The sequence below is a fragment of the Augochlora pura genome, chromosome 8 (assembly GCF_028453695.1).
Source record: "Augochlora pura isolate Apur16 chromosome 8, APUR_v2.2.1, whole genome shotgun sequence".
NCBI lineage: Eukaryota > Metazoa > Arthropoda > Insecta > Hymenoptera > Halictidae > Augochlora > Augochlora pura.
In genome coordinates this window covers 9,938,302-9,955,522 of record NC_135779.1, presented here as the reverse complement: position 1 = coordinate 9,955,522, position 17,221 = coordinate 9,938,302, and the positions used below count along the sequence as shown (strand labels likewise).

The following is a 17,221-nucleotide window of genomic DNA, read 5'->3' as shown; positions in this document are numbered from 1 at the left end:
AAAGATCCAAAATGCTGCACGATTTTTTATTAGAAGGTTAGAATAAATTCAATATCGACCTCAACTTTGCACGTCAATGCAGTTTTGGTCGTTTCAATACTTCATGCGCGCTAGTGACCTATTCAGGATTTTATTGAACATTTATATTGACGGTTTATTGAAACATTCGATTCAACCCTCATCCGTTGTTCGTGACAATTTGACAGTTTTCGCGGATATTGAAGAAATAATCTGTCCTATAAATCGGTATATTATAACCTGTCTCGCCTAATATTACGTTTTCATTACTCGAATAATTAGAAAAAGTAATATAAAATAAATAAATTTTGTATTCAATTATTTTCCGTATAATTTTTGCGCGAATAAAATTTTATTTCAAGCAATTTTTATTCAATTTATTCAATTGTTTTCGAATCGAATTGTATACGAATAAATATCTATCTAGATAAATCTTTATCCGACAGCGACGTTAATATTTGTCTTTAACCTAATCAAACATTTTCCGAACGCCGATTGCAACTAAGTACATCAGAATGCATTGAACTCGTGACGCATTTATTACCTAAGAAGCCCCTCGAGCGATAAAACTGCGAATAACAGTAGAATGCTCGAGGAGCTCATCGAGTAGCTGAAAAGATGACAAAGAATTCGAAGAGGGATTACAAGCCGCAGGTATGAAGCGTTACGAACCTCTGTGAGTCATGCTCGGCGCACGCGAACACCTTCGACACTTTCAGCTCCTTGATCCTTTCGACGCAGAACTGACCGGCAGGAAGAGCGACCCCGCCGATTTCCATGCTGCCGTTCGGCAACAACAGGGCATCCTTTGTGTCGCCTACGATCGAGAAGTTGTCGGAACGCGGACATGTTGGAAAACCGGGCACGATTTCGACGGAGAAGGATGCGTTCGGCAGCAGCGGCGTGTCTTCCATCGATTCGTTCAGAAGCACGCAAGAGTGTCTGCAACAAATTCGAAAGTTTCCAGTTATTAAATGCTTCTGCCGACAACTCAATTTTACTGTTAAGGTTTCGATGTTAACGATATGACCTAAAAATATAAGGTTACTTAATTATTCGTAAGTGACTGTCAATTATTTATCAATTGCAAATAGTAAGGTAAAAATTAGAAAGTAAAATGGTTAAAAGGATAAAGGAAGTACTTCATTAGTATTTATCACATCAATTCAATTTGTATTAATCTGTACGTTTGTATGAAGAATAGAAGTACCCTTCAGTTTTATATTATACCAAAATTTATTTTATACAATAATTTAATGTATTGCTATTTTTATATATTCTTCCACAATCTTTGTTGAACTTAATCTGTACTTTCGTTAAAATTAACGAAAATGATCCATAGAATTTCCAGAAATAGAAATCAAAAGGACGATCCATTTTTCTTTCTTAAATTTTAGTAAAGCGGAAATAGCGCTATTACGTTATCACAATATTTTAATGTCTCCAGAATTTTCTACTTCATATATTTCTCCTTGCTACAAAAGCATAAGATACGCAATTTGATAACAATAGAATGAATGAATCTCTGACACGACGATCTCTCAACAAAACTGCGAGTTAAAAATCGCGATTACATTCGGAAAGGGTGACCAGGTCTAGCTGTGGCCTAGTTACCATACTAAAAAGCATCATAGTCGACCGAGGGGAAGTGAAAGTACCGCGGAGCTCGTTTCCCGAAAACAGTTTGTTAACAACGGTCACGGTGAAACGGCCGATTCAAAATGTGCGGTCACGTGGAACCCGTGCTCGGCGGATCCGCGGTTCACGGAATTTGAGACGCGAATGGGGAACGGCCGGCAGAATAGAACGTTCTCCCATTCTTTCTGTCTCTGTTTGCACCACGCGCCACGAAAAAAGAACCGCGCCGTATCGTTGGAATTTATCTAGGAAACGCGCGAGCCTGCTACACACAGAATGCCAACAAAGTCCACGGAACGGCCGAGCTCTCCGGCCGCCGATTGGGAACGCGATTAAAACGGAGCCCCCGGCTTTCGTTCTCTGTTTACCCGAACGTCACGCTTGCATCGCAAACAGAAACGCGGTCGAGGGAGACCCGGCCGCCGAGGCCGGCCGCAATCATTTATTTTTGACCCGGGTGTCGAACGACAACCGGGCTTTCAATAAAAATACGCTACGGTCAGGTGAAACCGATAAATTTTCGTTGATCGCCGCATGGATTGCTCCATCCGGCGCCGGAGGAACGTCACCACGAATCCGTCCGATCCAAAGGTCCCCGAAATCCCCGGTTTATGCTGCCGGAATCTGTGCCACCGGCGAACTCATTATTCAACTGCAGATTCCTGCTCAAATCGTGCATTTAGAAAGACGGAGCCCAACGATCCCGTACCCCCTCTGACCCGATTATTTTTTCCGGAGACACGGTGGTGAAAAGCTCGTGACCTCGTGGCAAAAATCTGATTTTTATGCTGCCATATTTCGAACGATTTTTACATGTTACAAGATAGTACCTGTTAAAGCTTCAAAAATTAAATATGTTACTGATTTTCTATTATTATACATGGAATAAGGGATGACGATTCGAACACTAAACTATCTCATTGTCCGTTTAATAAATTGCAATGTACCTAGAAGCAATCTGTGATATACACTCGTTGCCGAACCTCCTATAGTTTTCATTCTGAGAAGCTTTACATTGTTGGTATGAGAAATACCTTTGTTCAAGCCCGACTTTCGGTTACTTTCAAGTTTATGACGTGATTTTAAGAAATGGCCGACGAAGGTTGCCCTGTGCCGCGTCCAACCCTCGTCACTGAACGCCCGTATCCAATTTCAAAACAAACTACGATTTATCAGACATCTCCGATAATCTCACGAACGAATATTTCCAGGAAAAGTTCTGTTTTCATAGGAAAAAATTCATTATCGCGAAAATAAATTCGTTGGCGAAGTAATTTCGACGTAATTTGAATCAACGTAGAAAAACCTATCGATGTGCATATTTTCAGAATTTTATCTGAAAAGTTACTGGTAGCTGTTGATATTCTCGTGTTTACTAAAGCCTTTGCCGTACTTTAACGAGTCAGACTCGTTAGTATGAATTTTCATCCGTTCCTTCAAGAAAGAATGAAATTTTATTCTCTTGTCGCCAATATTTAAACATTCGAGTATATACAAAAAACGATAAATATAAAATTCCTTTTTCTTCTGAGAAATTAGTGCAATCGAAAAAATTCTAATCATAGCAATGGTAAAGAAAATGACACGGCAAAGGGTTAATTACTATATTGCGAATCTAGAATACAGTTCGTCTCGTTTTAAAAATCGTCACACGACTGTGGTAGCGCAGTTTTGCTCCCCCAAGTTTACAGTTTTTCCGACGCTTCCCAGGCCGGGGTTTTTTTTCTGCAGGGTGACCCAAGCAGCGTGTCAAAAATTCACTATGGGCGCCGCAGCGGGGTGCCGAGGGTCGGGGCCCTGCACTTTAGTTTATTGGGTCTGGGGAAGGTGGGTTTCGAGAGCGCAATTCCGGTTTGACGTTGCTGTATTACACTGTCGAGGGCCGGGTACACGTTGGCATACAGAACGCCTAAGCAGGCCTTAAACTCGTTTATCCGCTCCCGTAAAGGAGAACGCACGCGACGCGACCATTAGTCCGCAATGTTATTCGGTTATCATGCTCTCTGTTTTCGCGTCCCTGTACCGACGACCTCGACAATGGAGTATTACTCGCGTTCTTTCTCCTCTATCCACAAACGGGACACCGACCCCTGACTTTCGGCTGTTTGGCACGTATAAACACGAAGAGAAGTGTTGCGCCTGTGTGTGCACGAGCGAGACTGTGAAAGAGAGAGAGAGCGACCGAGAAAGTTCTATCGCAGCAGAAATCGATTACAACCACAATTAGAACGATAAATTCACACTGCTATATTGATTCCATATATGTATACCTAATTTCAGACCAATCAAATTAACCAATAATAGTTAATTGCCTAGCTAAATTTAAGTAAATAATAACAACATTTTAATATCGATTTATTCTATCAATTCGAGCCCCATATAATTTATCGAAACAATTTCTAATTAAAACGAATCTGTAAAGTAACGAATTCTACTGAATGAATGTGTGTATGTATGTGAGGAGCTCTCGTATATTTACAGACTAGTCAAACAGTTGGATTACCTTGGGTGCTACAAATGACGCAAATATTATGCTTATATACATATGTATAGTTATAACATTATTCAAATAAAGGGATACATTCATAAACAAGAAATACAGTTCCATTGCCACTGTATACTCGTTCTAACAAGTACGAGAAGAAGAGCATTTATATCTCTGTATAAACGAATGAAAGATTTTGTTACATTGTGAGAAACTCTCGAGCAATGTGCTCTCTCGAATATAATTGATTGTCAGGTGCGCGTGTATTGTCGCCGATCGTTTACGTCCCCGGGTTAAATCTCGATCTATCCGGATAATGGCCTCTAATGTTAATCTAATCGTCCATAAACCAAGCTCGCCCATGAGACATACGGGCTGTCTCAGAGCTCGTGGACCATTCCTGACAGCTTCGCATTAGGCTACCAGCCCTCTGTGTATAAACGAGTTTAGACTGGCATTAGCCACAGATTGCTGAGAGAAAAGGATCGCTAGACACACTAGACCCGGATCGTTCCTGTTTAGCAGGCCTCTGCTGGCTCTATTAAGCCGTCCGAGTTAATAGGATGCTCTCCCTGATTCTGATATTCAATCTACAAGAATCCAACGTCAACCCGCAAGTCTGTATTAAGTTTACGAACAAGACCGTCGCGTGACGAGACGCGCCGTGACGCGATCATAATTCTCCGCGACGTGTGACAATCAAAACTACCGATTATGCGGCAACTGTTTCTCTTGACTCTAGTTCGCAGAGAGAGAGTCTATGGTTTCGATTTTCTTAGCCCCCTTGTACTAAATTATTATTGCAACATCTTTTTGATCATTTTTAATTGACGATGTTCTTGAGAAATAGCCCCTTTTTTAAGTACACGTTACTATCGTGAAGCATTAAAATATATTCAATAGTTTTGTCTTATATGTTTAACAAATAGAAGCTTTTGAAGAAATTGCAGCTGAAGTTTCTAACCTCTATGGCAAAAGAAATAATTGACAATCTGCACACGTTTTTTTTTAAATGTTCGGTTCACCTGTGGCTGCAAGAAAGAACGCCGCAAGTCACATGTTTTCACTTTCGAGATACCGTCATTTATAGTACTGATCGCTTTGTATTATTATTGTCTCAAATTGCATCGTTCTTTTCAGTCTGTAGAATTTACTTTCACGATGTTGTCCCTGACAAATGCGTAAAAACTTTAAGCTATTATGTGCTATATCCATATAGCTTACACGCAGTTTAACACGTTCACGCCGGCGCGGCCCACCGGTGACCCGCACTAAACTGTCCTATCACCTTTCTAATTATACTTACTGCCGGAAATTTGTGGCCAGGATGAAAAAACGGCACGAGTTACAAAACTTGCACAATAAGATCTCACTGTACTGCAGAGCAACAAACAACGCGTAGGCAGGTCTGAACAGGCAACTACGCGCCGCCAAATGAAGCGCGATATTGATTTCAGCGCCGTCTCATAGCAAAACAAATGAAAATCGGCCGCGGCGTGAACGTGTTAATGAATAAAATATCTTAAACCTTTTCGAAACTATGACTCACGTTGTCCTCCCTTCATAACTACAAATCATTCGCAGCGTAAGTAAATCCAATCTTGTCATTATCACAAAACAATACGCGTTAATCGTATTCGAGACTTGGCGGTTCTAACGTCGAATACACAATCGCGCTTTAAAACGCCATAGAAATAAAGCAAAGAAAGCTTGTAGAGACTCACTTTTCCTCGTGAAACACGCCGGTTTCACCACAGCAATGCCGCACGCGGGGTCTCATGATGACGGCCGCTTGGTCTCCGTCTTTTTTCATGGGCATGCAGGCGAGCAGAGCCTCGTTATCCGCGCAATACTGTCCAGGCTCGATGCTCTGTCTGATGTGAACGTCCAGCACCGCCTGCCCATTGTCGAACAGCACGAACGGATTGCTCTTCCTGTAGGGCACGTAGGTCAGCGTGTGGCTGTCATCGCAGTCAGGTTTCTTCCCGCGAACCACGTTCCATTCCCGCGGGATCTGGTCGAGGACGTTCTCCAACGCCGGCGAGTAGATGAACGGCTTCCAGGGCTTGCCGCTGGGCTCGCAACGGGCCGAGGATTCCGGATTGCCGTCGGAATCGCCCACCAGCTCCTCTTTGTCGAGACAACACTTCAACATCTCGATCTTCGACTGCACAGAGTCCGTTGGCACCGCGTCGACGAGAATCGCGACCGCGGAGAGTATAGATACAATGCGAAGCAGCTTCATTGCGATCATCGAAGCAGACTAAACGGCTGCGTCCCGGAACTCAAACCGAGAGCATCACGGGTAACCGACGCGAAGAGAAAATCTGATCTAGGATCTCGCAGAGAAACTGGAGACCGAGTGACACAGATTACTGGAAATTGACTGACTACGTAGACTATGTAGATTACGTTCGTACACTGGAATTCGACAGGAAGGTCCTTCGAGCACGCAGTTCGCACACGCCTTGACACTTCGGTAAGTCAGTCGACGGTTATCGAAAGGCAGGTTTTGGCGACGGTTAGAACACGAATGTCAGAACACGAAGATTGTCGGTTGGTGTGAACGCGAACACTGTTTTGGCGCGACTCTTTCGTACGACTCGCTCGGAAACGAACGCGACTCTCCCGCTCGACGGTCTCGGAGTTACTGAAGCGGCCCGACCACGCGGCCGACCCATGAGCCACCGGCACAAGCGTGGCTCGTGGCTGCGCGCGCAGCCAGTCGCTTCTCCCGCCCTTATTCAACCACCTACCTCTCTTCTTTGTTCGGGGTGAATCCGCGACCACGTGCTCGCTCCCACTACCACCAGCCTCGCCGTCGGATTCAGCTTCCTTGCCGGAAGTGCAACGGTACCTAGCGTGGAACACTGTCCTGTTGTTTCGTGGGAAACCGAAGCCTCGCCATCTTTTTGAATATCATCTTCTCTGATATTTGTTCACAGCCAGCTTGTTCGCACTTTTATTGGCAACCTTTAACGATAGAATTACCGAGCATGATACGCTACCCATGTATGTATATACGTATAGCGTATGTTCGCTGACAGTTTAATTATTGGATTGGCTAATATGTCGATGCTTTTTCCCCTGTGGCAAAACAGAAAAGAGATCGCAATGACTTATTGACAAGCCCAATAGAAAGTCAGTAAAGTTGTTTGCAGATGACTTCCCAACGTGCGTCCAGGGTTTAATTATTAGCTTCCACTAGTAATTATAAAAATGTCTTAGAACGCATACAAGAATATTATAAACTAAATTATTACCAATAAACAAACCTTTGAACTCGTAATTTTTTTTGGTGTTACTATATTTATAGAAACTTCACGTTACTATAGACAGACATATTTGTATGGTCTTTTTAACTTTATTAACCCTCGATAACGTGACATTTTATTTTAATCAATTATTAGTATTCTTTGAAAAGTAATTTAACTTTCTACTATAAATTCATAAAATTTGTAAACAAATTTATAGGAGAATTATGTTCGCTTATCTTTTAAATCTACTATTTCTGCAGTCCTGCATTAATAAAAATTTCCCAGTTCGATAGACCGAAGTTGCAAGTTTACTCTCGACAAATAACTGCTCCATTAGCTAACAAATCTATCCAACAAACAACTCATCCGGTAACATACGACAAAGAAAGGCACTTAAAATTTCAAACGCGTCAACGCCGCGCGAAATTCGCACGACCCATCTTCAAAGTTTCACCCGCGTAATGTCTCCAGTCAGCGAGAGCGTTGAATAACAGTTCACGGATCGTTAACTCGCGGATTTATGAATGCCGGGCGATCTTCGCGATCTCTCGAGAGTAACACGGGGTACGTCGTATACAGCGACTTCAGTAAATCTTGGCGCCGCGAGCGTGGAATAAGTCGATCGGCGGAAGATCATGGAATCAGATCTGGACGCGGCGGTCTTCCGGGAAGATACAATGGACGCGCTCGGATCTCTGGGAAAATATACAACCGACCGCCCTTGCGTTCATTATTATTGACAGAGTAAACACGCGGGCAGCGTGCGCCCGGCTAGTGCGATCCTGTATCGCGAAATTACCATCTTCGGGTAGTGCCGGTCCGAAGGTAAGTCGACTCGCGAGATCGCGGAGCGTTTCGACGCGGCCCGGAGCAGAGAAGTGTTTCTGCATCGAGATAACGCTTCCCGATCGCGGGAAGGTCGAGGAACGTAATGACCGGGAGAATCGGAATCTAACAGTACGCCGGATCGAGTCCATAAACCATCCTAGCAGCCGGCCGCGAAGACCGGCTCGCGGGAACACTTTCCGCGCGGAGTACGCGCGCCCATGCTCGCGCGGATAATTTATAGACGCGTTAGGCCCGCGAGATTAACAGCGATCCCGTACGGCGAAACGAGAGGCCACGAAGTTCTGTAAACCATCCGCCTTCGGTCTCGTTAGCCGAGCCAAGGGGAAGCCGAAGGTTTCGCGCAGATTTTACGGTACCGCGAAACAAACGAATCCCGCTGTTTTCTAATTTGCGGGAAAACGTTGCGCAACCGCTTCGCAGAATTGTTTACGAGCCCGCGGGCTCGATCCGCCAGATCGTCGGGATGATTAAATTAACACTAGGTTTACGGAACTCGTCAAAATCGCTAATTCCTTAATTTACGGTTACTTGGATTGTATAAATACATTCACGAGTTACTTATTTAATATACGGTAGAACCTTGATTATCCGAACCGGTTCCGTTGAGTTAAATGGTCGGATAACATTTTCACTGTATCGTATAATTAGTAAACTGTATACAAGAATTAGCCGATCGAATACAAAGTAATAAAAACATTTCGAGAATTTGAAGTTACTTTTACGTTATCTTGATCTGGATAAGTCAATTAAAATGTGGAAGAAATATCTATGTAGCTTCTGTATCTTGCAATTCGTGTGAATAATTTTTATTTTTCGTAGAAGTCCATAGTATAATGATTAGTTCAGTTGCCATGCATCGTTTTAAATTGAATCGTTTATTATGTAGGAACAAATCAGAACAATTAACAACTCGGGCATTGGCAATCCGAATAATCGAGGTTATACTGTATTTAATTTCGTTCAATAGATTTGTGTATATGGGTAAACACCTATTTTCACAGTAAAGAGGGAAAACATATAATATCAATACTGACAGAGAATCGGCGAATCAGCAGTTCAGGTGAATAGTTTACGTGAATCCGATTTAAATTTTATGATATTCACTGCAATTGGCTTATCAACATGTATATGTGTCACTTGAAGTAAATATTACTAGTAAATATTAAAAAATATGACTAAAGTAACAATCTTTTATAAATTAATATAAAACAGCTGCGTTTAGTTTCTCGTAAATCTAGCGTTAAATATTGATGCTAAACCGTTCGATTCGTTGACTCTGAAAACCGCAAGGGAGGGGGCAATCATTTCTCAGCCTAGATAATTTTAGAACGGAGGAAGAGACAATCTTCCCCCCAGGTGCACTGTTTTAAATATGTAGGTATCGTGTCTTTAATTCAGGAATTAGAAATTAAAAATGACTCGTTATGATTGTTCGTAATCGAATTGCTTTCGTTACACTTCGACGTAGCACGTTTATTTTTACACTAACACTACCGAGTACTAAAACCGATTTATGCGTTGCTTCATAAGAATAATAACTTCATAAGAACGAGTATTCCTAGAATCTCCATTTCCTAGAAGCAATTTCCATTATAACGTATGCACGAATTACGAAATTTATTGAACTAATTTCTATGAATTAAATTTCATAATTTCGTCAGCTTTAAAATGAAAAATGTGGAGCACTGTGCGGAAATCTTTACTTAGGACCAGGTATCTCTATAGCTGAGATATATCGGTATATGATACCGTTTAATTAAAATAATTGCTTTAAAATAAATCTGCTTCCATTAGAAATGGTTGACTATATTTCTCTATTCATGTACACGTGATTATAAAAATTATGAAACATTTAAATAAATTAGATCGTGTTATACTTAAAAAGCCAAGTATGCCACTGTTTAATCACGATATAGGAAAGGAAGACGTCTTCGAACGACATATGAACAATTACAGTCTACCAAAAGTTTAATTCAACCTTGCGCAGGCAACTGTTCAAACAGGAAGGTTAAAGGTTTCTAAAACAATGGCTAATGGTGCACGCGGTGCATCTTTCCCGTCAAAATGGCGTGCAACCCACATGAACCTCGCAGCCAGACGGAGCCATCCGGCAGGTCGGGTCAGCCGAGACCCGAAACCATAACCAAGGGGTTAGTCAGCGTACAGTGCTCTCGATCTCGCTCGGTCGATCGAACAAAGCCCGGATCGTCTCGATTGCCTCTCCCAATTCATAAAGGGAACGGCATAGAGAGAAAGAGAGAGAGAGAGAGAGGGAGAGAGGGTGGGAGGGAGAGAGGGTTGCATTATCATGCCACCCCCTCCGAAGCGCATTACTTTCCGAGATACGATCGGGCTTCGACCGATTCCCTTAATGAGTAACGGTCGATCGAGCAATGATTTCGCCGGATTTCGAAATCGGCGGAGCAGCGTGGATCAAACGCGGTGGTGCGCGCCCTCCGCCCGTAGACAACGGGCCCGGGGGTAGATAAAATCTGTATTACGTTTAGGGACACGCACGTGCAAACCTATTAACGTGCGCGCGTAACGTGCGTCGCGGCGTCGCGGACCGAGAGAGAGAGAGAAAGAGAGAGAGAGAGAGAGAGAGAGAGAGAATCGTCCGGCGGATCCACGTGATTTACGCGCACCAGAGCTGCTCCGAATTCCAAAGCTTCCTATTAACCGGACCCTCCCTCGCGGACGTTCGTAACGAATTTTGAAAAACGATTTTATCGAGCAGACTCGATTGTATTCGATGGGACGCAAACGGCGGCGGCCGGTCCGCGATATATTTCACGGGGACAGCCCGCGTAATTGCAGCCGCGCGCGTCTCCCGCGGCCCCTAATTTCGCTATAAGTTTCGCGTCAACGAGAAAAACCCTCGGCCGACAAAAACAGCCCGCCGTTTTCCACGGCGCGCCGCGTCGGCGTCGCCGCCATCCCCGCGAGAGAGACGCCTAAGGACACTTTAATCGACGAAATTTCGCGCACCGACGTAAATTCCCAATTTTCCGCCGCGACGAAGAAGTTTAATTGCCGGCGTCCGAAAGTTTTAAAGCGTTTCCGCTTGTCGGCCCCGGACAGCGTCTTGTCCCTACCCGCGACGCCGGAAAAAAAGAGCCGTCGCGGCGGTTTTTGCGCCGCGGGAGAAAGCTTGTCGATGGCGGTTTAAGCTCGAATCAATTTCCGTCGAAGGACAGGGTCGTAGCTGCAACCCGGAGAGCCTCTCCGAAGATATTTTCGCGAGAGCTTCGACTCTTTGCGCTCGATGGAGCTTCGAGGAGGCCATAGAGTTTAGTATGTTTTCTGACGACGCGTCGCATCAACGTGCATTCTTATTCTCTGATTTTATGCTTTGGACACGGATCGCGGTAAAGACAGTTTAAAGGCTAAAAGCAGATAGAACAAAGTTTAAAACGGTCTTTGGTTCGTATTAGATTTGGGTGAATATTAACGAGGTTATGGCAGTTCAAAAATGAAACTGCTTTTAGGATAACGGTATCCGTCTCTTCGAAAAAAGAAGAAAACTAAGAGGAAACATAGCAATAAGGATGGAAAAGATGCCAAAGAAAAGTGCAATGAAGATGGAAGAAGGATTTTTAGGTGTTAAGTTCTAGGTTAAGATGGAAAAAAAAATGTAAATAGTTATAGTTTATACAAATGGAAGTAGGAAAATTTGTAAACCGGAAGCCATCCTAAGCCGCATAGGCAAGGATTATGAATAAATAAAATAAAGTATCCGTCTCTTCGAACCAAATAAAACACTTTGCAACGGTTGAAGACATTGGAACTGCACCATACTTTGAATATTTTCGAATGTTTTTTGACATACAGTACAGTTTACATGTGTTGATTTATTAGAAGTAAAAGATTGAACTTCTTTAGACATTCTCCTACTATTATTCTAACACATGCTTGAATTAAAAAATTCTTGTAAATGGGAAGAAAGCAATTTCTTAATATTAAAATAAAGTTAAAAGTTGGCGTATAATACGAACAATCTTTTTGTCGCCAAACCAAGCATTAGACACGTTTTACTGATGCGTTGCTTCAAGAAACTCCGAAAACTGGATTTATTTCGGTATCTCACTATTTCTATCGCAACGCGTGCTTCAATTAATCTCTCGACGTACTTTAACAAGTCTGACTCGTGACGGTGATTTCTACTAATAAGCCGTTATATACGAACGCCGTTCCGTTTTCTATAAGCGAGATAAAATTCCGTATGCTATGAACATCAATTACGATTAAGAAGTTCGTTCACTCGTTTCCTGCGAAAACCTGTTCGTAATCGCAGCGACTGCGAACTCGTCTTCGAAATAGTTCGTGTTATTGGAAACCAACAGAACCGCTCCTCGGATTGATGCCTCTTAGGGCGACTAGAAACCGTTTTCAATCCGCGGGATAAAACTTTCGGTTCGCGCGACGCCGATACCGAACGCCCGAAAAAGCCTCGACCATCGACGGAGACGCTAAGCGGGAGAGGAGTCGCGCGGAGATAAGATTTCCGAGAAAGCGAATCCGATCCCCGGCACACCTGTGCGCTCGCGAGTCGGAGGACGGTTTCCAGGAATATACAGCTCATAAAAGAAGCGTTCAATGTTTCAGCCAGAGATTACGGCGCGCGTGTTCCGTTTGTTTCTTCACGCGATTTTTCAACGGCTGGCGAAATTTTCACGGGCAGTTTCTCCTCCAGACACCCTGTCAAATATTTACCGGCGCGCAGCGAATTCCGCGAGCGGGTAATCGCCGCTGTCGACGAGAGACGAAGCGCACGGGCCGCGCGATGAAGTTATTCATGCGGCAGGGACGACGATAACACGTATCCCTCGATTACGTCGTGATCCCATAAATGTCGTCTTGCTCGTCGTCGTCGCGGCCGAAAAAGGTTACAGCCCGGGGTCTGCAGCTAATCTCGAGCCCCATAAATACAAGGACCCGTGGGAGGCGCGTCGTCGATCATACCGATCCGTAGCAGTGGGGGGGTTGCCGGCAGGATCGCGGGCGCAGGGAAATTAACGCGACCCTTGTCGAAGGAGAACGACTCGTCGTTACCGTTACCGAGATAATCGGCAGGCAGCCTTGAAAGCTCACGGAGCAGTCCTCGCGAACCGGGCCGGGCCGGGCCGGGCTGCACGCGGCTCCGCTTTATCGACGGCGCATCTATATTATGCATTCTGTCGCGTGCACTTAAACGCATGGTCGGGTTCCGGCCGGTCCACCACTCGCCGCGACCACTTTTTTTCTAATAGCAATTTACCATCATCTTTATCATCCCCGCGATCCAGGCCACGCGTCTACAGGGTGTCATTATTATTTTCGAAACGCTTGCACGTTTGTTTACCGGACCGTGTTGCGAGACTGCGCGACGATTGCAGCACAGACGACTTCATGCTGGACGATAATTGAATCAACGTTCTCACTTGCGTTTGCTGTGATCAACGTCTTCGTCAGAGCAATGTCTGTTGCAATTTTACATCTTTTGTAATCTATATGCAAAATAGAAGGAACAGTTTTTCAATCAGTTTGGAAATTGTCCATTTTGCACGACTTAGATGATTTGAAATAATGTAACAGCATTATCAAATTTATCTCGTGTAGTTACTAAATCTTGCAATAAATGCATTAAATCCGCGATTATAAACCATGTCCCTATCTACTTTCAGATTTCAAAATTATAAATGTCAAGACATTTTCACTGACGACAAGGTCGCAAAAAGTCCCAAGAAGACGTTAACTTTTTCTCAATTTGAGCTCGAAATCTCTATTTTAAAATACTGTTTCTTGACTTTCAGTTCGACACACCCTTTTCACCGTAACCCTTTAAACGTGAGGCTACGTTTGTTATATTGACAATTTGCGAAGTTACCCCCTCCTCTTTTGGGATGTCCTTTCTGATTTTGATCATCGATGCACTTAAAAAACATGGTACTTCCTTGAGATACTTTTTATCGGAGTATAGTTTGCCGTATAAATTAATGTTGTCCGACGATTAATTTTACTGGTTAAACGATGGTCGAACAAACTCGGTTAAGCGTTGCTGTTCCAGAAATTTTGCTGAAACTTGGGATCGACGAGAACGAATCCATCGCCAGACGGTGCTTTTTCCGTGGCGCGACCATTGTAAACGTCGAGGGACGACACGGTTCATCGGAGACTATTAAAATAAGCTTCGTTAATTAAATATCCCGGTTGCCTTCGCGATTACTGCAAATTCGCTTCATTCGTCTACCGATGATCATCCTGTTAGCTCGAGATTTTCATTACGCGGCGAAATCGGTGCGAGTGGAAATTACCGGGCCGGTGTAATTAAAAGTGGAAGAGTGTGCTAGCGCTCGCCCTCGGAGCGGGACAATTAATGAGAGGGTTTCCGTGATGGCCGCGATCGAGCCGCGACGAGAGCGCCGGCGAAAATTCGATAATCGATCGAGAGAAAGAGAGAGAGAGAGACTTCGTCTTTCGTCGGGGATCGGTTCGTCGATGGCGGAAGAGCTTTACGAGCCGTGGATCTTCGCAGACGGTACGTCTGTATGGTTTTCGGCGCGAAAACTCAATCGTAATGGACCATAAACGCCTCCCATAAAGATCATAACGGTACATTAAGCCGAGCATTTCGGAAGTTGCGCCCGGCTAATCTCCCTAGCAACGCGGTTTTCATGCCTTCCTTGTTTCGGAGCGGTTTTACGGCTTGCCCGGAAGTCCGTAAAAAATTGTCGGCACTACGGGAACACGGATACTGACGAAAATCACCGAGCAAGAACACATTTTTACGTTTTGCACTAAGTTCACGGTGCTATGATTTTATATAAGTGGTCAATAAATCGCGTGTTCTGGTGGAACTACACCCAACCATGACTCGCACTGATTTATTTCCTTCGTTTTAGCGAAAATCGCGCGTTGCAATTATCATTTATTAAAGTGTTTCCATGGCTTAACCCTGTGCGGACGAGTATCCTTCCAATTGCTGCGAATATTTTCATCGATTATTATTTATTTATTTATTTTCTTGCATTCATTTATTTAACTGGCCGAGCTCTTTTTTAGAAGAGCTCGTTTAGAACATATACCTATATATATTAGGTTATTTTTGGGAAATGTTGGGGTACTCTTGGAGTAGTTTCAGAGTAGTTGTAGGGCAGATTTAGTTCAGTTTCGGGATACTTTTTGGATAGCTTTGGGGCAGTGTTAGGGTAGTTTTAAGGTAGTTGTAGAGTTGTTTTAGCGGAAATGTTGGATAATTCGGGGGCAGTGAAACAACAACTATCCCACAGCTGCCCTGCAACAACCCTTGAACTATCCTAAAAGTACAATAAAACTACTGTAAATCTATTCAAAAAGTACGATAAGATTACTCTATTACTCTCTCAAAAGTGCAATAAAACCACCAAAAATGGCTCTAAAATTACTGCAAGGGTTTCCGAAATGTCATATAAAGCTTCAATAAATGTATTCTAAATTAATGCCTTATTAATGCTTTACAAGTAACTTAAAAGTTCCTCAAAACTACACTGAAAGAGCTCAGATAATACTTCAAACTCTCCTAAATATAATCCAAAGCAGTTCTAAATCTACCATAAAGCAACCCTAAAATTATCCTGCAACTGCCCTAAAAGTACCTTAAAATTGTACCAAAATTGTCTTAAAACCCTCGAATTATCTTAATACTACTCCAAAACGGTCCTAAAATTATCCCAAAAATGTGTCAAACTGTTGTGAACCTCGCGGGAGCGGTGTTAATACAAAAGGGCGAGGATCCAATACAAAAAGGGGCGGGGCCAGCCCGAAAGAGGGCGGGGCCTACCCAAAAGGGGACTCTTATGCAGAAATACAATACAGGCGAAATTTTACGAGAGGCGTGCAACTTTGTCAATGAGAAATTTGAAAGTTGGTCCGAGGCGTCACAAGCTCGACAAAAATACTTAACACTGGATTAGTTACAAGCGCGTTTCAGAGACCAATGTCAGTGCATACGTCGGAAGCACTCTAGTCGCGCGTCTCGCCACCAGCCTCGGTATCACCGTTAATTTATGGTGCTATCGCACAGTGGCCGTTCAAACTATCCGGTCAGCCCGGTGTTCTCGTAGAGGTCCTTCCTTGATACCGGCCGCCACGCGGTTCCCGGTTCGCGTGGTTCCTCGCGGCTGTTTGCATATTTCTGCCGGTTTCCCGGCAGCCAAGTTTTATCGGCCGCAATTTCATATCTTTTTAGTTTCGCCGACGATCTTGCCCCTTTATCATCTCCGACGGAGGCTTTTACCGGCGACGTACTGCCCGTATATATACTGGGTGTTCCAGGCACTTCAAACGTCTCCGGGACTTTCGGGAACGACGGGACGACCACGGGAATGCAGGTAGAAAACAACTTCTTTCCTGCGAAAGAGGTCGCGACGTCAACGGTTCTTCTATCATCTTTATTGTAAACCCTCTCGTAGCTGCAATTGTTACAAACAATGATCGTTTCTGAATACACTGAAGTTTATCAACCCTCGAACGGCGGACCATTTTCACAGCTATATTGTTGAGGGTGTTTGTAACAATTCTGAGCTTTATTCAGAAATTTTTTAAAACATTTCTGAAAATATTTCTTGCAGATCTATTAGCCATTTTATTGTTTCCAATGTAATTTACTTTATTTGATTGACGACTATCGAATAATTAAATGAACGATTTAAATACCCTGCGTCAAATTAACTCAACAACCACAGTGTGTAGATTAATAAATACATTCACTGTGAAACCTATTTTCTAAAAATAACGCCAAGTGAAAAATTATAGCAAGCAAAAATTTTTTAAAAGTTTTATCTGCATTCGGTCTTCGAAACAGTATTCGTCGTTGTATATAATTTTAAAACGGGGTAACCCTTTGATTACGAATCTCAGACAGAGCACGACGTCGTAGCAAACGAAAATCGCTCCGTGCACAGAAGTTCGAAAACAGGATTTCTGCCGGCGAATGCTGATCAGGGATACGTATAAT

General features: G+C 43.5%; 1 protein-coding gene across 1 annotated transcript in view; it reads right to left on the bottom strand.

Annotated features, from left to right (window-relative positions):
• The window catches only part of Mthl1 (adhesion G-protein coupled receptor methuselah-like 1), a 239,277-nt gene extending 232,512 nt beyond the window's left edge, over positions 1-6,765 (bottom strand). Inside the window, exons 1-2 of the mRNA XM_078189317.1 lie at positions 5,866-6,765; positions 691-960 (exon numbers count right to left, since the gene is read on the bottom strand). Coding sequence (XP_078045443.1) covers positions 691-960; positions 5,866-6,395 — 800 coding nt within the window. The 5' untranslated portion in view covers positions 6,396-6,765. The remainder of the gene's footprint in view (positions 1-690; positions 961-5,865) is intronic.
• Positions 6,766-17,221: the final 10,456 nt, after the last annotated feature.